The sequence below is a fragment of the Ranitomeya variabilis genome, chromosome 2, assembly GCF_051348905.1.
Source record: "Ranitomeya variabilis isolate aRanVar5 chromosome 2, aRanVar5.hap1, whole genome shotgun sequence".
NCBI lineage: Eukaryota > Metazoa > Chordata > Amphibia > Anura > Dendrobatidae > Ranitomeya > Ranitomeya variabilis.
Genome location: NC_135233.1, coordinates 364,694,029 through 364,717,239, shown reverse-complemented (window position 1 = coordinate 364,717,239; position 23,211 = coordinate 364,694,029). Strand labels below are relative to the sequence as shown.

Genomic DNA, 23,211 nt, shown 5'->3' with positions numbered 1-23,211 from the left:
CTGCCTGAGTCAAGCTCAGCCAGCTTCTGCCTAACTTTCTATCCAGACCACCAGTTTTACCTAATTGTGAAGAGTGCCCTAATAAATAGGAGCATAGCTCCCCCTGGTGGACTGGAGTATGAAGTGTGTTGTGTGTTGGTGTTACCTGGTAGTGAGATCTCCTTTATTGCCTTCAAATGTAACATCACTCCCCCCTAGAGGAGAATGATATTACTGCAACGACCAGGAACCTGGGGCGCTGCACTCCCGACCCCCCCACCCCGTTAAATCCAGTACTCCGGGACTGGGAAAAGAAAACAACAATGCAATAGCGAAAAGACATGCAAATTTTTGAAATGCTATAAAACTAGTTAATATATACTATGCTTCCCTTTATGGGAGGTGAGGACACTTGAACGTTACAAACAATAAACATTGCCGGCCTACTCCTAAAAATAGAACATCCTAGTAACAAGTATAGTAACTGACTATGAAATGTAATTACCCATACGGGTATACTATCAAGTGCAAAGGCAAACATGTTATTTTTATTCAAGTGCAAAACAATTATTCCTTTTTAAGTGCAAGATTTTTAACTAACCCCCACGGGTTCGCTTTATTCAATACATCATTTCAGACTATCTAACTTTTAACTCTATAATGTTAACTACATTCTAAAACACAATGCTATCTAACTACCCAATACTTTCAAACATTATCACTTTTAGGCAAAGTGCAACTAATAAACATTCCCTTTAAGGGCATAAACAGTATTCAAGTCTTTTCTGAGGTAGTGCAATATATCAATCACATCATCAATATTCAAGTCAATTTTAGCAACAAAGATGATGTGATGCGAGGGACCAGTTACGAACCCCCAACGTTGGTCTTCGGCGGGCTACAAGACATGTATCCTGACCCGGAATTCTGCCACACCAACGGGTTTTTCTTCAGGTCTGAAAAGCAAACCAGTTCTCACAACAAGACTAGTAGTAATTTCTGTTGGAGGCAGTCTCTGTAAAAGCCTCCTTTGTAAAACCAGTAGGAAATACCCTTAAGAAGGTGCCAACTATTTACAAGGACAGTTTGTGAATCATTCACCGTCCCTGATTCAAAATGTTCTATAAAACAAGGCAATTTGTGCAAAACTGAGGATCCCTTTAAACATGGGACCCCTTTAAAGAATTAACCCAGGTCAGGTTCAATAAACTTTAGCAGCAAAAGGCAAACAGTTAACTATTTACAGTCACATTCTTTCTTTTTATTTTCTCTTATGCTTGTCTGGCCAGGGATGGTTGCCTTCCCTGTTTCTCCTGACATTTACAGTGCTCTTGCCAGGTTATCATGGGGATTTCGCCTTGGAGCATGATCATGTCCTCCTCTGTGCTCACCTCCAGTGGTGTTCCTGTGAGTTTTAGCAGTGCTCTCATGTGCTTCTCCATCCCGGATCCCTGGTCCCAGGGAACACTAACGGCCCCAACCAGGTCGGGGAGCTGATGGTGCTGGGAGCGGGCCTACCAGTGATTTGTTGGTCTGCAGCGTGGCACAGTCGGTGGCTTCGGTAGGGTCAGTCACTGGAGCGGGGTCAGTAGTGTGGCACGAGCAGTCGCTGGAGTGGGGTCGGTCACCGGGGCAGGGTTGTTCTTTATACCTGCTTCAGATGTGGTCCTTCCGGTGCCGGTCTGCTCCGTCTCCGCTAGGGTCTGGAACGCTGATTGCAGGGCCTTGTGCTGCGGCGTTGTCATCTCCGTTTGCAGCATCTCACTTTCCCGCAGGGCCTTGCTTTCTGGCTTTGGAGCGCCGGATCTTCTTTCCTGCTCCGGACCAGACGAGGCTGCCGACAGATGTCTGGTGAGGCTCCCGATGAAGGTCTTCTTCCACCCGGTTACGGTGCTGAGCTGTGTCTGCAGAAGTTGGTCGGTGAGTTCTTCCACCTGCGCTTTCAGGAACTCCAGGACCTCTGGTGACGGCTCGCTGCGGCTTCCATCCCGGTGACTGGGGGAGTCCTCGGCTTCCACCCCACGCTCCGAGTCCTGGCCGCTCGCCATCTTGTCCATGTTCCTACTTGCTGGGTCCTCATCCCTTTCCCGCTCTCTCCTTTGGGGGCGGAGCTTCTTTCTCTTTCTTCCACCATTCAGGAACAGGAGGCGGATCTCTGTTGCTGATGGATATGTCCGCATGGTACAGTTGTACTTGGAGTGGGCGGCCATTATTTTTCGCGCTCTCAGCCAGTTCATGCCCACGATGACACGCCCTTCTCCTGCGCTCCTCGTGGCACTGTAATGGCGGCGGTTTTGGCGGTCTTTTGCAATACACAGTCCTTTCAATAAATCACAGTTCAAGCACAATTCTGACACAGTTCTTAGGCGCACATGACCCGATTTTCAGGCTTAAGTAGATCCTGTTCGTGACGCCAAAAGATTGCAGTGCTCCCAAGGGCAAGGGGTTACTCGGTACCGGGCCCTTCGGTTCTCAAGGGGGATGTCACGGTGGCTGACCCGGTCCGTGGCCCTCAGGAGGTCCGTTGAAATAAGGGGGGAAAGGTCTTTAAAGGGGAATGTTTGTGACGCCACCTGTGGTATTCAGTCAGGGTGACCGACGCTGCTTAGGGGTCCGCTGGGGTGATGTAATGGCAGCCAGATGGTATACCTTCCCACAGGTGAAGTATGTTCCCAGGGCTTCCCAGTGTGTAGATGGTGGATGGTGAGAGGCGCAGTGAAGAACAAGGACACAAGGTTGCAGTCTCTTTACCTTTTTACTGAAGGCTTCAGCATCCACAGTCCAGAGCACAGATCACAGGGCAGGCAGAGTCAGGCCGGTTTGAAGGCAAATCCAGAGTCCCCTTATCCAGATGGAAATCAGTAGCCTTCCTCTAGCGCCTGGGTGTTGTAGTCCCTTATTGCTGAGCCTCTCTTAAGGTCCTCACAACTGTTGTAGATGTTCTAGATGTTATGTCTCTTTCTCTGTCCCCTTGATGGTAAGGATAGGACAAACCCATATGACCGGTGGCCTGAGGCTTTTAACAGGGACTCTAGCACGCCCCGGCCTCTCGTGGGTGCCACCGCGACTCCTGGGTATGGGGTGGATCAGTAACGTGAAATTAGCTGTCCTGCCGGTCTCTGGAGCAAGGCATAAAGGACTATTGCTCCCTCGGTGTTCCAGCTACCGGGATCCTGCGCCTCAGAAGGAGGCAGCCTGTGCAGGGCAGAACTCCTTCTGGTTTCCTCTCCTTTTGCTATAACTTCTCACGCTTTACAATACAGTTCTCTGTTCGTGTCTCTTTCTGGAAGATGCCGCACATGGGGCAGGTGCAGCTCCGTGGCCTTCTGTCTAGGCCTCTGACAGGATCCCACCCCTGTCAGGGACCCACTAACTGAGCGGAGCTGAGCAGCAGCTGCCTGAGTCAAGCTCAGCCAGGTTCTGCCTTCTGCCTTTCTATCCAGACCACCAGTTTTACCTAATTGTGAAGAGTGCCCTAATAAATCGGAGCATAGCTCTCCCTGATGGACTGGAGTGTGAAGTGTGTTGTGTGTTGGTGTTACCTGGTAGTGAGAGCTCCTTTATTGCCTTCAAACGTAACATCACTCCCCCCTAGAGGAGAATGATATTACTGCAACGACCAGGAACCTGGGGCGCTGCATATGTACACAGTGACTGCACCAGCAGAATAGTGAGTGCAGCTCTGGGGTATAATACAGGATGTAACTCAGGATCAGTAATGTAATGTACACAGTAACTGCACCAGCAGAATAGTGAGTGCAGCTCTGGAGTATAATACAGGATATAACTCAGGATCAGTAATGTATGTACACAGAGACTGCACCAGCAGAACAGTGAGTGCATCTCTGGAGTATAATACAGGCTGTAACTCGGGATCAGTAATGTAGTGTATGTACACAGTGACTGCATCAGCAGAATAGTGAGTGCAGCTCTGGAGTATAATACAGGCTGTAACTCGGGATCAGTAATGTAATATATGTACACAGTGACTGCACCAGCAGAATAGTGAATGCTGCTCTGGGGTATAATACAGGATGTAACTCAGGATCAGTAATGTAATGTATGTACACAGTGACTGCACCAGCAGAATAGTGAGTGCAGCTCTGGAGTATAATACAGGATGTAACTCAGGATCAGTAATGTAATGTATGTACACAGTGACTGCACCAGCAGAATAGCGAATGCTGCTCTGTAGTATAATACAGGATGTAACTCAGGATCAGTAATGTAATGTATGTACACAGTGACTGCACCAGAAGAATAGTGAGTGCAGCTCTGGAAGGTAATACAGGAGGTAACTCAGGATCAGTAATGTAATGAATGTAAACAGTGACTGCAGCAGCAGAATAGTGAGTGCAGCTCTGGGGTATAATACAGGATGTAACTCAGGATCAGTAATGTAATATATGTACACAGTGAATGCACCAGCAGAATAGTGAATGCTGCTCTGGGGTATAATACAGGATGTAACTCAGGATCAGTAATGTAATGTATGTACACAGTGACTGCACCAGCAGAATAGTGAGTGCTGCTCTGGAGTATAATACAGGATGTAGAGGAAGTAATCACGGCACTCAAGGCTTCTTTGGAGGTGCACAAGTCAGGTTTCCAACCCGTCAGTCAATAATAATAAATCACTTGGCACTCAAAATTTCTTGCAAGGTCAGAATTGAATATTTTGTTTATTTTGTGCATCCAGTTCAAAAGATTTTAAACGTTTTCGGTCACAAGACCTTCATCAGAAACAGCTTTGATGTACTGGAAGCCAAACAACAGGGTATGCGGGCCCAGTGAGCCAGCGCAAGATAGTGCTTGGGATGTAGTACCTTAAAGGTCCTGGAGGAGAGGGAGATAAACGCCGTAGCAACAAACAGTCGCAAGGGTAATGGCGCTGATGTCTCCAAGTATGTAGTGCTGGGCTGCAGGGGCTGCCGTTAATCCCTGCTGTTCTGTTTAGATTTCACATATACTTGTACTGTTCCCGGTCATTTTTGACCGTCCTTATAAAATAATCATTTTTAGCTAATCTAAGTGGTTTTTTTAAACAGTTTTTGCACTATTATATTGCTTGTGAAGATGGTTGTTCAAATACCAGAAAAAAAAATAAATACAAAGCTTGTTTTATATTTTTTTTATATCCAAAAGGGAACATGGTATTTTTTCGATTTTTGTAAAAATTGATTATTTTTGCAGATAAAAAAAAAATCTTGATCTAAATGTTAACTATAAGTAATAATATCAAACATTATGTAGATATACTTTTTTCAAAGGCAAAAAAAAAAAAAAGCTTTTTTCTCTATAAAATGGCAAAAAACGTTGTTTTTTATACACTTATACTGTTCCCGGTCATTTTTGACCGGACCTAACAAAGTTGTGATTTGTACCTAATTCAAGTGTTATTTGATTACCTGTTGCATTGTTTTACTGTATGTGAACATGGTTTTCAATAATCAGATGAAAAATTAAATCAAAAACTTTTATTTTTTGAATCAAATAAATTAACATTTTTTGCAATATTTGCTTCATATTGCACATAAAAACTTTTCTTTATTCTAAACTATATACAAACTTTTTTTAAAAAAAAAGTTTTTTGTCAAAAACAAATGATAAATGCGATCAATGTATTACTTGCATTGATCACATGTATAATTTACATGACGCTTGCACAAGTATTTTGCACATTTGCAACACATAATATTAGATTTATGGTTACTGGACGTTGGACAGTACAACACTTTAGGTGAATTCTGCTTAGGACAGCATTGCACAGTGTAATACTGTACAACCAGCAAACACATGGAAAATCAGAAAATCATGATTTACAATATGAAATGTTGACAACTGAATGGAACTAGATCTATATGAACAGCAGGGTAAATAAAAACCAGTGAAATAAATTGTGCATAGCTATACTGGAAGCGAATCCGTCGGCTGTATCGCAACTTGAAAATGTTGGTATGTGTAAATCTGTTCTGACCAAAAGTAGTCAGATACATTGATAAATAGTAGTAGATGCAATATATAGTTCAAAATGAGGTGATAGCACCTTTATTTTTGTCAAAAATAGTCTGGAGAGCTGAATAAAGGCCTATCGGTCATTTTTGACCGAACAGTACAAGTGTAAAAAAAATTGTACCAAATAAAGTAAACAAAAATTAAAAAAAAAAAAAATTCCCACAGAGAGTACCCCCCTAATGACGAAAAGTCAGGGAGCCTCAAGTCTCAGAATCACACGCTGAATTTTTATAACATTATAGAATTTCAAAAACGGTCATTTTTGACCTAACAGAACAGCAGGGTTTTAATACAGGATGTAACTCAGGATCAGTAATGTAATGTATGTACACAGTGACTGCACCAGCAGAATAGTGAATGCTGCTCTGGAGTATAATACAAAATGTTGATATGTTTAGTACAAATATACGTTTCTCAAAACCATGGAGAAAGCCTTGCACACCTCCTCAGGATGGACCTGTAACTCTTGGCTATGACCAACCTTCATAGTGTAGTTTGCTGCTGGCAATCAGGGCGCACAGAAGCTATGATAACCTCAGTGATGGCCGCCATTACTACTTCACATGGGTACAGTAATAGGTTTCACTGACTATTTTCAGTGTGACCCCCGGGAGATCCTGTGTGCGGCCGCCCTCCACCAGGACTACGTTATGTTCCTGTAGATTGGGTCCATCTCCTGGTATAAAGCATATCACCGTCTTGCTGACACGTACAATGGCGGTGTGTCCAGTAGAGGTTTTTAGGCTTATGAATCAAAACAACACCCTTAATCTGAGGGGCTCCATCCAAAGCTCCCAGTTGGGGTGGTTGGGTCTTGGGACAGTCATCTCAGGCTAGACAATATCACACTGGTGGTGTACGGCTAGGATCTGTCACTACTCACTGAACGGCAGTGGTCTGATTGATGTGACCACTAACGATTCCTGCAGTGAAGTGGTGGGAAAACCGTGTCCTTTTTGGGGTCTCTGCTTGGCTTTCTACAATCAGCCACGTCTCAGAGGAGAAGCAAGCTACATCCTCCTCATTGATAATAACAGGATGCTGGGAAGTGTATTCCAGTGTGGTTATTTTACTGGACTCCTGTCACTTACACTCTATGGTGCTGTGGGACATACTCGATAAAGGACAAATGAAGGGATCTTGTGCTGTGACAAGGAGGACCCTATGGGTGACGCAAGAAGTTAGCCCAATTCGAGACAATATGGTCAACAAGGAGCTGATGGCAGACACATCCTGATCTAGAAACTAAACCGAGCAAGACCACGCACGGAAAAAAAAAATCCACCTACTCCATCTCCAAGGGAAGAAGACGAGGCTCTGATTTCCTTCAAAAGACATGTCAGGTCAGAGAGACATCACGTCAGTGCGAATAATCCCCAGACCCCAGCACACGGCAAAATCTGGAGCTCCCCTACAATATAAGAGTAGGATTATTTCTCCTGCACAGTAAGCTATGCTATGGTCACTGATCAGTAAGTGACCATAGCAAGACGCCAATATTCACCTGAGAGCGGAGACCCCTTCCTGACATCGGACGTCCTGGTGGACCTTGTTGGGTCAGCAATGTCTGGAGCGGTCACATACCCGGCACTTGCTGCTAACGGCAGCGACCAGAGCTTGCTCCGATCGATGCCGATTTAAATGCCGCTGTCGATCACAGCTTCTTTGGTGCAATCATTCTGGCGCTCATGAAATCTCAGGGGCTGCTAAAGGGTTGGCGTGCCTGTGACGGGGCTACATATCAGATTAGTCATTTTTCCTATATACTGCAATACTGTGGGCAGCACGGTGGCTCAGTGGTTAGCACTGCAGCGCTGGAGTCCTAGATTCAAACCCCACCAAGGACAAGATCTGTAAAGAGTTTGTACGTTCTCTCTGTGTTTACGTGGGTTTCCTCCGGGTTCTCCAGTTTCCTCCCACATTCCAAAGACATACTGATAGGGAATTTAGATTGTGACAGCAATGATAACGTGTGCAAACTGTAAAGCGCTGCGGAATATGTTAGCGCTATATAAAAAATAAAAAAAATAAAAAAAAAAAGAAGAAAGAAAATAAAGAATACTCATTACCCTATAGGACTACAGGAAACAACAACAAAAAAGTTTTAAGCAAAATATTAAAGTTTGTAATCACCGCTTTTCCCAAATCAAAAAATAAACAGCAAAAAATATTTATCCTAATTTTGCATTATTTAAAAATATATATTTCAGAATGGCAAAACAATTTCAATAAAAAGTAATCAAAACATCAAGTGTAGCCCAAAACAGTAGTAATAAAACTACAGCTCGGCACGCAAAAAGCTCCATCAACAGAAAAATTGCAGGATCAGAATATGGAGTAAAAATAAATATTTCCTACACAAACTCCAGATTTTTTTTTACCACTAACCATAATGTTTACTTTTTATTTTTGGGTCAATAAATACAAATTGATCATTGTACAATTTTTTTTTTTTTTTTTTAGAAATTTCAGAGTTTTTCTTAACCACTAAACATATATATACACATACATATATATATACATATATATATATATATACATACATATATATATATATATATATATATATATATATATATATATATACATACATACACACATAAATAATAATTGGTATATGCATTACTATAAAAAAAAGTCCAAACAGTTTTGCAAAAATGGAAAAACCATCTGGTCATGAAGGAACAAACGGGTGCACCCAGTTTTTTGCTGGGCAGGTTATTTGTGGGGTGAGTGAGGGACCCAGCAGTGAGACATATGCTGACTTTTCATTTGGAAATCAATTCGGTATGTGATTTAAAAAAAAAAATTTCAGTATTTTTATTAAACAAACTAAAAGCACAATCTAGGCTCAACCGCTCGCCCGTGCCTACACCATGCCACCCTGAGCCATCACCAGTGGCCTCTGAGTCCTGGTCCTCTGCATTGGTGTTAATCCTCCTAGCTTTTGCAGCTGCGATCACTAATTATGGGAAGCTTGATCCCTACCCAGATTCTCAGGCCTCACTCCTAGCAGAGGGCTGTGAGGGAGGATGTCTCAGCAAGGAGGAGAGCCGCCATTTTTCTACGGAGCACATAACAGGAGGCCGTGGTGCTGGTGTACCGGTGAGGTGGAGACTAGAATGGCGTCACCATAAGGCAGCCTGTAATGTGCAGACTGGAGCTGCTCCTGTTAGTTGACTTATTAAATTAATAATCTTTTGATTAGAATTACTTAAATGAAGTTTTCTACCTGCTCCAAAACTGCAGATTATGGACTCCTCCCAACAATGCCAATCTAGAAGGCCCCGTGCAGCATCCGCAAGACTGAAGTTGGGGTAGAGGAGCTGCGTTTTTTTTTACAAGCCCTTTTAAATAAGGAATATTCTAAATTAGGAAAGTGTTATACCGGTATTTTTATAAACTTTTTTTATTTTACATTGATGATCTGGAAGCTTTACCCCCCCACCCCACCCTCATTCTATTAGCATATGCTAAATATTTGTGAAGGTGCAATTGCTGGGGTTTTTTAATATTTTTGAAAAATTATTTTTAAAAAAAAAGCAGATTTTTTTTTTTTTTTTTTTTTTACAATTTCAGAAAAAAGAGGCAAAAAAATCCAAACGGCAACTTTAAAAAATGGTGCAAAACACAGACTAAGGCACAAATAGTACAGACAAAAAAAAAAAGCAAATTGCTGTAGAAAAGTGAAGAATAAACCATGATCAGTAGGGTATTCCAGTGTCCCAAAAAGTGATCGCAGGTGCTGACAGACTCCATTTAAAAGGAGCTCCAGTTTTCTTAGAGGGAGCTCACAGGTGGGGAATCCTTCAGGCTACGGAGGACATTCCTCGTCCTGCAAAGTCTGTGGGAAAACGGCCATAAGTTTAATGGTCTACACAAACCTGGTGGCAGCATTTTGTGATCAAGGAATTACTTTTGAATTTTTTTGCAATTCATCTGATTACTCTTCATCGCTATCTAGAGTTAGTGCCCATTGCTGCTATAAAACTGAAGCAGCAAACTGTATGAAAACCAAAATTTGTCAGTCTGAAAACTTTTGGCCACAACTGTTCTTGCTTTTAAACATGCCAGAATTACACCCATCCTGAAGAAGACATCCCTCGACCCGAACTCCACATCCAACTATTGACCCATATCACTTCTCCCGTTTGCCACAAATCTACATCCACATCCACACTTTACTTCAATCTCTCATCCAGCCTACTCTTTGATAACCTTCAATCCGGCTTCTGCCCCCACCATTCCACCAAAACATACTTAGCCAAAATTACCAACAACTTACTGCCAAAGGGAACAGAAATTTCTCCATATTCCTCCTTCTAGACCTGTCCTCTGCCTTCATCAGTCCAGTCAACCACGAACTCCTACTACAGATCCTCTCCTCCATCGGTATCGCAGACCTTGCCCTCTTCTGGATCTCCTCATACCTCTCCAACCGCATATTACTTCATCCCACCCTTTCTCTATCGGAGTTCCTCAAGGCTCTGTCTTTGGACCCCTACTCTTCTCCATCTACATCTTTGGCCTAGGACAACTCATTAAGTCCCATGACTTCAAGTGCCATCTATATGCTGATGACACTCATATCTACCTCTCTGGCCCAGATGTCACCTCTCTGCTGTCCAGTATCCCAGAGTACTACTTCTCCTCTCGCTTCCTAAAGCTCAACATAGACAAAACTGAGCTCATCCTCTTTCCTCCATCTCGCGCATCTTCCCTACCTGATCTATCTCAATAAATGATACCATGCTTTCCCCTGTGCCAGAAATCTGCTGCCTTGGAGCAACCCTTGACTCTGCCCTGACTTTCAAACTGCACATCCAAGCCCATGCAGCCACCTGCCGACATTTCCAGAATTCATCCTTTCCTAAATCTAGTAAGATACTAGTGCATGTCTTCCTCATCTCCCACCTCGACTACTGCAATATCCTCTGTGGCCTTCCTGCTAACACACTCACACCTCTTCATTCTGTCCTAACTCTGCTGCCCGACTAATCCACCTCTCTCCTTGCTATTCCTCCTCTCCCATCTGCCATCCCATCCATCCCAATGTATCCACTTCAAGCTATGAACACTGACCTACAAAGCCGTCCATAATCTGTCTCCCCCATACATCTGTGAACTAATCTCCCATTATCTCCCACCATGTAACCCCTGTTCCTCCCAAGACCTCCTTCTTCCCTCAACTCTCGTACGTTCTTCATCCAATTGCCTGCAAGAGTTCTCCTGAGTATCCCCCATCCTCTGGCATTCTGTGCCCCAACACCTCCGAATATCTTCTATACTTGGAGCTTTCAAGCAGAAAACCCATCTCTTCAGAACAGATTACAACCTTCAATGACCATTCTGCTGCCTCACCAACACCAGAGCTGCTGCTTCACCAACACCACAGCGGCAGAGACCCCCAAACTTATGGTCTCCTTTCCCATTATGCTGTAGAGTAGAATGTATGGCCGCAAGGTTAGAGTCCTCTTCCCTTTGTACCTGTCTGTCACTAATAGTTTAATTGTAATTTCTATTTGTGTATTGTATGTTACCTCTTCTCCTGTACAGCACCATGGAATCAATGGTGCTATAAAAAAATAGAGGTGAGGACTGGTGTACTGCCGGATGGGGCTGTGCATAGAGGGACTGTATATAGATAAGTAATATACTGCTGGATCTATATAGAGGGGATTAAATGAGTGATGTACTGCCAGATGGGGCTGTGCATACAGGGACTGTATATAGATAATGAGTAATATACCAAGGAATTTATATAGAGGCGGTAAATGAGTGATGTACTGCCGGATAGGGCTGTGTATAGAGTGACTGTATATAAATGAGGAGTAATAGATCACAGGATGTATATAGAGGGGATTGAGTGAGTGATATATTGCAGGATAGCGCTGTGTATAGAGTGATTATATATATATATATATATATATATATATATATATATATATAGATTAGAATGTATATAGAGGGAATCAAATGAGTGATGTACTGTCAGATGGGGCTGTATATAGAGGAGTAGTAATATACTGCATGATGTATATAGAGGTGATTAAATGAGTGATATACTGAATCGTGTATGTAGAGGGGATTAAATGAGTGACATACGGCAGGATGGGAATGTGTATAGTGGCCGAATGCAGTGATATATTTCAGGACAGTGCTCTTTATAGAAGGTCTGACAGTAGTAATAGACTACAGGATGGAACTGAGAGGAGCGCTGTACTGCAGGATTGGGCTGTATGCTGTACAGATGACAGAATTTACCGACTGCAGGATGGTGCTGTAAATAAAGGAGGCAGAGAATAATATACTGTAGGATGGGGCTGCAGCATGGTATATGGAGAGGCTAAGAAGTGGGATGCACTGGAGGATTATGCTGTAAATAGAGATGCTGAAAAGAGTGATATACTGCAGGAAGGTGAAGTCATGAAAGGAGGTTTGTCTTCTTTTTTTTTTGTAACATGCAATTGTATGTTGCCGGGGGTTGAAAGTTGAGAAGTGATGTTGTTTAAATGTGACTGTATGTTGGAGGGGTGTGACGGGAAAGGATTGATGTTTACATAGGACTGTATTTTGATTTTATTTATAAGGGACTGCATACTGGAGGGGCAGAAAGATGGGGGAATGATGTTTTCCGATGGGACTGTATAATTGGGGGGTGGGAGAGTAAGGTTCCTCCTCTTCCTTTTCATTTAGGGAACTGTTCATCAGTTTCAGTCCTGCACTTCTCATCATCTTTACCACCACCGACATCTTTGCAAGTCTAGGTCACAGTCCTCCGAGATAAAAGCCTGATAAGTCCAGTGTAGGTCTGAAGACGGTTCTATCACCCACCCAAGAACTGCGGACTGCCCATGTAGTGTCCATCATGTGATCACTGGGGCTAAGGTCTCTGCAAGATCAACTTTGGGTTTGGCAGAGGCCCATCTCTAAGCATTGTGCCATGTACCGCCCAAATATTGTGATAGCTTTTATGCAGCTGATTCATGTAATATTTCCTCTGTCTTGTAGGCTACGCTCACTTTCCTATGAGGCATGGTTTCTTACCGGCACTACCGCCATCTTGGCTCCTGGTACCTTACATGCCGATACCTCCACCACAACATGTGGAATTCTTCATGGACCTGGAGCCTTTCCCGGAGGAGATCCTTCTCTTGATCCTCAGCTTCGTACCGGCGCGGGACCTGGTCCTCCGCTGTAGACTCGTGAGTCGGCGCTGGAGACGTCTGGTGGACTCGCCCTCCATGTGGAGGATAAAATGTGAGCGAGAACATAAAAAAGAGATTCTCCTTATGGCTGAAAAGTGTCGTTCCTTTTCCTGGCCGAAATTTTATGTGATTGCTCCGTTTTCAAGGAACCTGCTGCGAAATCCTTTTGGCGCAGGTGAGGCTGTAAGACTTGGCCATCTCCTTGTACCGAACTGTATCTGCCCCTTCCCAGTGTCATAATTTAATTTTACTTTATTATTCAACGGAATGAGCTGCCAACATTCGGCAAAATGAAATAAATTATGGATTGACTGCTGGGCTTGTTCACACTTGGCGCGGTTTGGAACGATCGCTCCGTGTAAAAATCCCTTAAAGAGATTGTGTGGTACCAAAAACAGTACGCAAATAATGGAAACTATTGAACCCCTCCTCATGGCTAGTAGAGACCGTCATCACGGCATCAGTTTAGGGGCTGGTTGGTGTCTAGCTTCCAGTGCGCATGCGCTAGTCTGCGCATGCTCCTTCTCCAACCCGTACACCGCATCTTGTATAAATCCGATTTTCCATTTCCTGCAGAAATATTGTCCCACTGGAACGTTACACATGGAGCTCTCGGATGGGGCGTGGAGAGCAACCTTTCGGTATTAGAAGGTGCGGAACAACAAATCTGCTTCGTCACATCGTTCATGTGAGTTCTCTAAGTAAAGGACCGTAGAATCAAGACTTCATGACAATGTCTGTTCACGCCGGCCATTAAATGATCAGCAGCACATTGCCTCATGCTGCAGACAATATGGAGGCTAAAAGTGCATTGTTCCTCCATAGTTTTGTACCAGCCCCTTGTGAAAGGGTCATAAAAGTAGATAATCGCTGTTTATTTGCAGAAGTCGTAGGGCACGTTAACCATATATCTCCTTACAGGTGGTGCAAGAAGTTTCAGATCGTAGACCTGTTACAGGAAGGACTGTCGGAGCATTTACTGGACGTGCACCAGCCCAGCATCTGCATCTCGGACTGGTGGGTCATTAGATTCACTTTACACAAAGATTTAAGAAGTTATGAACTGCTTGGCAGAGGCGTATCTGGGGGGGTGCAGCCGGGGCATGTGCCCCGGGCGCAGCCAGCAGGGGGGCGCCTAATGCGGCGGTCCGCAGTGTCTCCCCCGGCGGCTGCATTCTGCGGCATCCTCTGTACGTGTTCTCTAGGTTTATGCATTACTAGCATGGTCCGGGCACTGGACCTGAGCCCCCTCCATACAGCGCAGGTGGCAGCGGTACTGTACAGCTGGCACAAGAGTATCTGATGAGATGGGAGCCGGCTCCGACTGCAGAAGTTTCACCCCTTAAATGCTGCTCTTGCATCATAGCAAAACTTTAAAGAAGGCTTCATCACCAGAATCTTCAATTTTGACAGCCATCAGCCGCACAACAAGATCGCGGGATGCCGATGGATTGTCATGCCACCGGGGGGCCAGCTGAAGCCCCCTAGTCCTGCCATGTTAGAACTCCTAGAAACGATGGCCTGTGGGTCATTTTACCAATACACTTCAATACTATAGATCGCAGGTTCAAATTCTCCAAGGCGAATCATTAAAAATGTTTAAAAAAAAATTGCCAAATAAATAATTGTTGGATTTTTTTTGATTTTTTTTTATCTCATAAAGTAAAAAAAAAAATAATCCAAATGCCAGAATTGCCGCCCCAAGGAAAAAAAATAGATAACTAATCCCTCTAAAAAAAAAAAAAATTAAATTTTTATATTTGGTTTATTTAATTTAGAATTTAGATATTATGTATATTTATGTAGTAATTTTATTTGTCATTTATTTATAATATATTGAAATATATTTTTTCTTTATGCTTTTTTTTTTTTTTTTTATTGAAAGAAAAAATAAACTTTACAAGTTTGGTATCGCCGCAGTTCTATATTGTATATATACTGAAATGTCAGTGTTAATCCACCCTAGAAAACACGACTGCTGATCCTTTCCTGCAGGTACGCTGGACGGCATAATTGCGGATGCGTCTACAAAATAAAAGTGCAACTCTTGGCGGCAAATAAACAAACTGTACTAAAGGAGTTTTCTTTGGCCCCCGAACCCATCCCCCAGTGGAACGACACACGCTATCGCCAGGTGGGATATAGTCAGATCATAGATAGTGAAGCGGCCGCTGACTGCTCATGGGAATCGCTAAGCCAGACCCCCATCACTGATATTGGACACACAGAAAAGGGGCCTGGTTTAGCTATTGTAATGAGCCCGTCAGCCAGCCCCCTTCCCTGCAGACCCCAGTGCTGGGTCATCCTCTATGGACGACTTCTTTTCTTGTATGTTTAGTAATATCCGGTTACTTGTGATTCTGTCTCTTCAGGTTTCCTATGAATTCTGCAAATATGGACCCGGCGTCCGATACGTGAAGTTTTGTCACAAAGGTAAAGACACTAAATCCTGGAATGGATGGTACGGAGCTCGGATCACAAACTCATCCGTCACCGTGAGGTGTCACAGCCTCGAGCCCTGTACATGAGCCCCGAAGGGTCACCTGGAGCCGGACGGTGTCTGTTTTTATAACCTTGCCAATATTTTACACAATCACATATATACTGCATGTGTGCGGACACGAAGGATGTTTTTAAATTGGATAATTTTACATTTCTGCACAAAACTTTTAAATAAAGCAAATTTTAGTTATAAAACCTGAAGCTCAAGTCTAAAAGGTGACAAATATTACCGTGCAGAGGGACCAAAACCAGCAGGACTGCAAACACTGCTCTGGAGTATAATACAGGATGTTACTCCGGATCAGTAATGTATGTACACAGTGACTGCACCAGCAGAATAGTGAGTGCAGCTCTGGGGTATACTACAGGATCAGTAATGTATGCACACAGTGACTGCACCAGCAGAATAGTGAGTGCAGCTTTGGGGTATAATACAGGAGGTAACTCAGGATCAGTAATGTAATGTAATGTATGTACACAGTGACTGCACCAGCAGAATAGTGAGTGCAGCTCTGGGGTATAATACAGGATGGAACTCCGGATCAGTAATGTATGTACACAGTGACTACACCAACAGAATAGTGAGTGCAGCTCTGGGGTATAATACAGGATGGAACTCAGGATCAGTAACTTATGTACACAGTGACTACACCAGCAGAATAGTGAGTGCAGCTCTGGGGTATAATACAGGATGGAACTCTGGATTAGTAATGTAATGTATGTACACAGTGACTGCACCAGCAGAACAGTGAGTGCAGCTCTGGAGTATAATACAGGAGGTAACTCCGGATCAGTAATGTAATGTACAGTACAGACCAAAAGTTTGGACACACCTTCTCATTTAAAGATTTTTCTGTATTTTCATGACTATGAAAATTGTACATTCACACTGAAAGCATCAAAACTATGAATTAACACATGTGGAATTATATACTTAACAAAAAAGTGTGAAACAAGTGAAAATATGTCTTATATTCTAGGTTCTTCAAAGTAGCCACCTTTTGCTTTGATGACTGCTTTGCACACTCTTGGCATTCTCTTGATGAGCTTCAAGAGGTAGTCACCGGGAATGGTCTTCCAACAATCTTGAAGGAGTTCCCAGAGATGCTTACCACTTGTTGGCCCTTTTGCCTTCACTCTGCGGTCCAGCTCACCCCAAACCATCTCGATTGGGTTCAGGTCTGGTGACTGTGGAGGCCAGGTCATCTGGCGTAGCACCCCATCACTCTCCTTCTTGGTCAAATAGCTCTTACACAGCCTGGAAGTGTGTTTGGGGTCATTGTCCTGTTGAAAAATAAATGATGGTCCAACTAAATGCAAACCGGATGGAATAGCATGCTGCTGCAAGATGCTGTGGTAGCCATGCTGGTTCAGTATGCCTTCAATTTTGAAAAAATCCCCAACAGTGTTACCAGCAAAGCACCCCCACACCATCACACCTCCTCCTCCATGCTTCACGGTGGAAACCAGGCATGTAGAGTCCATCCCTTCACCTTTTCTGCGTCGCACAAAGACACGGTGGTTGGAACCAAAGATCTCAAACAATTACTTCACCAGAAGATCTAAGGTTTGGAATGGCCCAAATTTGAATCCAATCTATGGATGACCTGAATAGGGCGCTGTACACAGGAGATGCAGCTACTGCAAGGAAGAACTGTCAAAGATCCCGAATTCTAGATGTAAAGCCCTGATAACGAAAAAAAAAAATCCTGAATGCTGTCGTACCTCCACAAAGTATTAGGGTATGTGCACACGCTGCGGATTTTGCTGCGTTTCCGCAGCTGCAGGTCCGCAGCAGTTTCCCTTGAGTTTACATTACAATGTAAACCTATGGGAAACAGAAAACGCTGTGCACATGCTGCGGGAAAAAACGCGCGGAAACGCAGTGGTTTACATTCCGCAGCATGTCACTTCTATCTGCGGATTCTGCAACGGCTTTACACCTGCTCCAATAGAAAGCCGCAGTGAAAACCGCAATAAATCTGCAGCAAAAATGCAGCGTTTTTGCCCTGCCGATTTATCAATTCCACTGCAGAAAAATCCGCAGAGGACCATTATATGTGTGCACATAGCCTTAGACTAAGGGCGTGCAGATTAAGGCAACCACATTATTCTAACCCTTTTTATTTTATTCCTTTTTATTTTTCCTACTGAAAAGATTTCTCAATGGATTTGTACTGATTTTGGGGGACCTTAAGGCTATGTGCACACGATGCGGATTTGCTGCGGATCCGCAGCGGATTTTTCCGCGCAGAAACGCTGCAGAGCCGCACTGTGATGTACAGTATAATGTTATTGAATGGCAAAAAAAAAATAGCTGTGCGGAAAAATCAGTGTGGAGTTGCTGCGGATTTCAAAAAAGTGCATGTCACTTCTTTTGTGCGGATCTGCATCGTTTCTGCACCCCTTTATGTTAAAATTCCGCAGTGGCAAAAACCACTGAAAATGCGCACAAAATCTGCAAAAAAAAAGCGGTAAATCCGCGGCTGCGGATTCTGCCAGGGTTGTTTTACATTACAAAACCTGGCATTTTATTAGGGGGTGTAGACTTTATATCCACTGTAAGTATACTAACTGTCCACCAGCAGAACAGTGAATGCAGCTCTGGAGTATAAGAGTATGTTTCCACGTTCAGGAAACGCTGCTTGTTTGACGCTGCGCAGCGCTGCAGCGTCAAACAAGCAGCGTCCAGATATTCCTGCATAGTGGAGGGGATTTGATGAAATCCTGTCTCCACTATGCGTGGAAACCCGCACGCGGCGGCCCTGCGACTACGGACATGCTGCGCGTCTTTTCAGATCGCAGCATGTCCGTACACCTTGCGGGGACGCAGCGTCCCCGCAAGGCATATCACAGGGCCCTATGGGAGAGAGCGATCATCCCGGATGTGAAGAGTTAACACATCCGGCATGATCGCGTCCCATTAAGGGGGCGGGGCTTAGCGCCGAGCGGCTTCGCCGCTGCGGCGATACCGCCGCCCATCCGTACCGTGGACACATACCCTAATAGAAGATGCTCAAATTTTGGACCCCATGAAGTGACCACTAGGAGGCGCTCACTGCAGACATTATACATGTAGGATAATACATTCTGGTTTCCCATACACAAAGTTTATTTTACATGGTAAATATCAGACACAAAAATACATCAGGTATCTTCCTCAACCCCCACGAGTCTTGCACGCCCCCTCAAGATGGACCCGTAACTCTTGCCTCGTATGGCTATGACCAGCCCACAGTATACAGTTTGCTGCTGGGGATCAGGATGCACAGGAGCCATGATAACCTCAGCGGCAGCCACCATTACTACTTCTTCACATGGGCACAGTCGTATTTTCCTCGGACTATTTTCAGCTTGACCCCCGGGAGATCCTGTGTGCGGCCGCCCTCCACCAGGACGATGTTATGTTCCTGCAGGTTGTGTCCCTCTCCTGGTATAAAGCATATCACCTCCTTGCCGTTGCTGAGCCGAACGCGGGCGCACTTGCGGTTGGCAGAGTTGGGTTTTTTAGGTTTGCGGATCATGGTCTTCAAAACAACGCCCTTAAGCTGCGGATTTCCACCCAAAGGACCCAGTTTGGGAGGAGGTTTCTTGGGACGGCCGGCTCTGTGCATCTGATTCAATGTGGCCATGCTACGGGAGTCCACCACAGAAGAGATGGCGGTATGGGACTCCACCACAGAAGGGACGGCGGTACGGAAAAGGGAAGAACCTAAATAAAAAACAGAGTCACTTAGATTATAATTCACCCACTCTAGCTAGGATCTGCTGCCAGTGACTGATCGGCAGCGGTCGACTGATCTGTCCACCCGATTCCTACAATCCTCTGCAGGCTGTCACGTCTTCGACTGCAGTTATACTGAAGCTCAAGAGGAGAAGCAAGCTACTTCCGCCTCACTGATGACTTCTTTGGACTACACTTACCGGCATCCTGTTATTTTATGTGACCCCTGTCACTTACACTCTACGGTGCGCTGGGACAGAAAGGAAAAATTACAGGATCTAGTGCCGATTAGTGATGAGCAAGATATACTCGTTGCTCGGGTTGTCCAGAGCACGCTCAGGTGGTCTCCGAGTATTTATGACTGCTCGGCGATTTAGTTTTCGTCGCCGCAGCTGCTTGATTTACAGCGACTAGCCAGCTTGAATACATGTGGGGATTCCCTAGCAACCCGGTAACCCCCACATGTACTCAGGCTGGCTAGCAGCTGTAAAACATGCAGCTGAGTCAACAAAAACTAAATCTCCGAGCAGTCACAAATACTCAGAGACCACCCGAGCAATGAGTACACTCGCTCATTACTAGTGCCAATACATGGAGGTACTATGGGCCACACAGAAATGAGCCAATATGCCTGACAAGAAGATAAGTTATGTCCTAGAAACTAAACTGAGCAAGACCAGGCATGGAAAAATCAACCTACCCCATCTCCAAGGTAAGGAGACGAGGCTCCGAATTCCTGCAAGGGACATGTTGGGTCAGAGAGACATCACCTGCAAGAGAGAAACTCACGTCAGTGCAAGTAATCACACAGTGTGAACAGGCGGACCCAGCACACAGCAAAATCTGGAACACCCCATTATACCCCTACTATATAACAGTGGGATTATGCCTCCTGCACAGTGCCGCTCCCGGTACTAGAAGTGAGGGCATCCTGTTCTTCAGTGGCCAGATGACGGATCATCACCTCCTGTCTCGGTGGCATTCATTTCCTTTATCCCTACTGATTGCTAAAGTAATTAATAACTACTAACAAAATGTCGAGCCTCTGTGCTGCTGCTCCTGTGTCCCTCGCTTTGTCTTCTAGCAGATGGCCACAGATAACCGCTGCAGCTAATCAGTGGCCAGTGATTGGCTGCAGCAGTCACCCGATGCCCCCTGCTGGAAATAGAAGCCAAGAATCCAATAGTGACACCAGCAAAAGTACGGAGGGATTCGAATTGTCCTATGGCAATCATTACAATGTCCCCAAGATCAAGGGGGCCCATGGTAGCTGGGAATCTGGTGAAGACCCTCTTCACTGCCATCTTGGTACTCCTGTGACGTCTCTCCTGTGACTGGGCTTCATAGATTAGTCTTTTTTCCAATATACAGCACTAGGTGCATTCATCAACAATGAAATGTAAACACCAAGAAGGAAGAAAAGTGCTGGAATTACGGAAGTCACAGGATGGAGACTCGTTACCGATCTGCAAATGGTGAAAAAGCCGACGACCATTAATAACTTCAGTGATGGCGGCCGAGGCTGTAAGTGCCGGCATTTCTGCACGTGGCCTCATACTCCACAGTGAATACATCCACAGGTTTTGAAAATGTTGTTTCCATTTTTTCACCATTTGCAGATGAGTAAAGTCTCCATACTGTGATTTCCAGAATTCTATCACATTTCCTTCTCGCTGTTGCAATTTCAATGTTGAGAAGTGTAGAAAAAGCAAACGAGCGCAGGATCAAGTCCTCTAAGAAAAAAAAACACAAAATAAAGACATTTAAAAAAAAAGTCTGAAAAGTCCAATTTATCCAAATAAAAAATTAAACCATAATAAAAAAAAACTAAACTCTAAAATTGCCATTATCAGTTCCCCCCAAAAAAATGCAATAAAGAGTCGTACATACCCCAAAACAATATCCATAATAACGTCAGATCGCTGTGACTAATACGAGCCCTCACACGGCTCCACAGATGCAAAAAGGACGGCTCTCGAGTTACTGACACACAAAACATTCTTTTTTTACTATATTTCACTTTTTTCACACTTGTTAGGTTTTTTTTTTTAAACTTTTTATTTTTTACTAACTTTTTTTTTTTTTTTACGATTTGATTACAATTTAACTTTTTTTTACCATCTTTTCTAATATATATTACTATTAACTGTTTTTTTTTTTACTATCTTTTCTAAAATATATTTTTTACGATTAACTTTCTTCAATTTACTAACTTCAACTACTATTTAAGGCTGTGTGCACACGTAGCATATTTTTCGCGTTTTTTCGCGTTTTTTTCGCTATAAAAACGCTATAAAACGCTAACATTAAGCATCCTATGTAATAGAATGCATTCCGCATTTTTTGTGCACATGCTGCATTTTTTTCCTGACCGGAATCGCATTCCAGAAAAAAACGCAGCATGTTCATTAAAATTGCGGAATCGCGGCGATTCTGCACCCATAGGAGTGCATTGATCTGCTTACTTCCCGCACGGGGCTGTGCACACCATGCGGGAAGCAAGCAGATCATGTGCGGTTGGTACCCAGGGTGGAGGAGAGGAGACTCTCCTCCACGGACTGGGCACCATATAATTGGTAAAAAAAAAAGAATTAAAATAAAAAATAGTGATATACTCACCCTCTGATGGCCCCCGGAGTGTTCCCGCCTCTCCGATGCATGCTCTTCCTTCCGTTCCTATAGATGATGTGGTTCAGGACCTGTGATGACGTCACTGTCTTGTGATTGGTCGCGTGACCGCTCATGTGACTCACGGACCAATCACAAGACAGTGACATCATCGCAGGCCCTTCACTGCACTCCAGCTATAGGAACGGACGCCGCTGAGGTCTGCAGGTGAGTATAACCATGTTTTTTATTTTTTTTATTATTTTTAAACATTCTTTTACTATAGATGCTGCATAGGCTGCATCTATAGTAAAAAGTTGGTCACACTTGTCAAACGCTATGTTTGACAAGTGTGACCAACCTGTCAGTCAGTTTTCCAAGCGATGCTACAGATCGCTTGGAAAACTCTAGCATTCTGCAAGCTAATTATGCTTGCAAAACGCTAGTTTTCTGCGGGTATATGCATGCTAATTCTGCATGCGATATACCCGCGGCAGGAGGCGCAGAATTGCCACGGAAATTTCCGCGGCAATTCTGCAACGTGTGAACTTAGCCTAAAATATATGTTAAAAAAAAACAAAAAAACAACCTCATAAATGTGTTATTGCCGCGGCCGTCCTGACCCGGAGAATGATATTTCCAGGTACAATTTACCAAACAATGAAAGCCGTAAATGCTAAACCCCATAAACACAATGGTGGAGCTGCATTTTTTTTTTTTTTTTCAGTTTCTTTCCTCAGCTTTATTTACTACATTTGGTAAAAAAGCACAAATAGATATTATGTTGGGTGGGAAACCTCCCCCCCCCAAGTCAGAGTGATGTGAGTGCTGATGTTTGATGTGGATCAATAAAGTTTTCTCATTTTGAATACATCTCTAGTCTCGGCCTTTTTGCGGTTTTCAGTTCAGTTCTTCTATTATTTGCTATAATGAATGAATGGTCTCATTGAAAACTGCACCTCGTCCTGCAAAAAAAAAAAAAAAAACAAGTCCCAGAAGACTGTGGGGGAAAAAAAAAGCTATAGCTCCTGGAAGAAGGGGAGGGGAAAAAAATAATAATAAAACTCACCTTGAGCAACAGACGAGCCCGGCGGACTGCAGCATGTGCAGTCACTTCCGGGTCACACACTGAAGGGGAAGTGCCACTGTAACCCCGCCCTTACGTCTGATTGGACA

At 43.9% G+C, this 23,211-nt stretch overlaps 2 protein-coding genes across 6 annotated transcripts; one reads left to right on the top strand and one right to left on the bottom strand.

Annotated features, from left to right (window-relative positions):
- Nucleotides 1-8,950: 8,950 nt before the first annotated feature.
- Nucleotides 8,951-15,920, top strand: LOC143809428 (F-box only protein 27-like). Of its 2 annotated transcripts, none has more exons than XM_077292500.1 (6): nucleotides 8,951-9,099; nucleotides 13,006-13,377; nucleotides 13,779-13,890; nucleotides 14,124-14,219; nucleotides 15,198-15,336; nucleotides 15,575-15,918. In XM_077292500.1, the coding sequence occupies exons 1-6, from the start codon at nucleotides 9,027-9,029 to the stop codon at nucleotides 15,728-15,730; spliced, it is 948 nt and encodes a 315-aa protein (XP_077148615.1). In that variant the 5' UTR covers nucleotides 8,951-9,026; the 3' UTR covers nucleotides 15,731-15,918. The 2 variants fall into 2 exon arrangements, with proteins under 2 accessions (XP_077148615.1, XP_077148616.1); XM_077292501.1 differs by having other exon boundaries at nucleotides 9,000-9,165; nucleotides 15,575-15,920.
- A 2,872-nt stretch (nucleotides 15,921-18,792) lies between these two features.
- On the bottom strand, nucleotides 18,793-23,181 carry MRPS12 (mitochondrial ribosomal protein S12). 4 transcript variants are annotated; one of them, XM_077285787.1, is made up of 4 exons: nucleotides 23,105-23,181; nucleotides 20,129-20,198; nucleotides 19,390-19,416; nucleotides 18,793-19,359 (listed from the first exon to the last, which is right to left on the bottom strand). In XM_077285787.1, the coding sequence occupies exons 2-4, from the start codon at nucleotides 20,175-20,177 to the stop codon at nucleotides 19,010-19,012; spliced, it is 426 nt and encodes a 141-aa protein (XP_077141902.1). In that variant the 5' UTR covers nucleotides 20,178-20,198; nucleotides 23,105-23,181; the 3' UTR covers nucleotides 18,793-19,009. The 4 variants fall into 4 exon arrangements, with proteins under 4 accessions (XP_077141902.1, XP_077141903.1, XP_077141900.1 ...); XM_077285788.1 differs by lacking the exon at nucleotides 23,105-23,181 and adding an exon at nucleotides 21,319-21,389; XM_077285785.1 differs by having other exon boundaries at nucleotides 18,793-19,416; nucleotides 23,105-23,177.
- Between the last annotated feature and the right edge of the window lie 30 nt (nucleotides 23,182-23,211).

Coding starts and splice junctions, on each gene's coding strand:
- LOC143809428 (XM_077292500.1), top strand. CDS start 9,027: ATGTCTCAGCAAGGAGGAGAGCCGCCATTTTTCTACGGAGCACATAAC. Junction 14,220..15,197: donor AGCATCTGCATCTCGGACTG/GTGGGTCATTAG, acceptor CCTTTCCTGCAG/GTACGCTGGACGGCATAATT. Junction 15,337..15,574: donor ACGACACACGCTATCGCCAG/GTGGGATATAGT, acceptor CTGTCTCTTCAG/GTTTCCTATGAATTCTGCAA.
- MRPS12 (XM_077285785.1), bottom strand. CDS start 20,177: ATGTCCCTTGCAGGAATTCGGAGCCTCGTCTCCTTACCTTGGAGATGG. Junction 19,417..20,128: donor CTCCTTACCTTGGAGATGGG/GTAGGTTGATTT, acceptor TTTTTTATTTAG/GTTCTTCCCTTTTCCGTACC.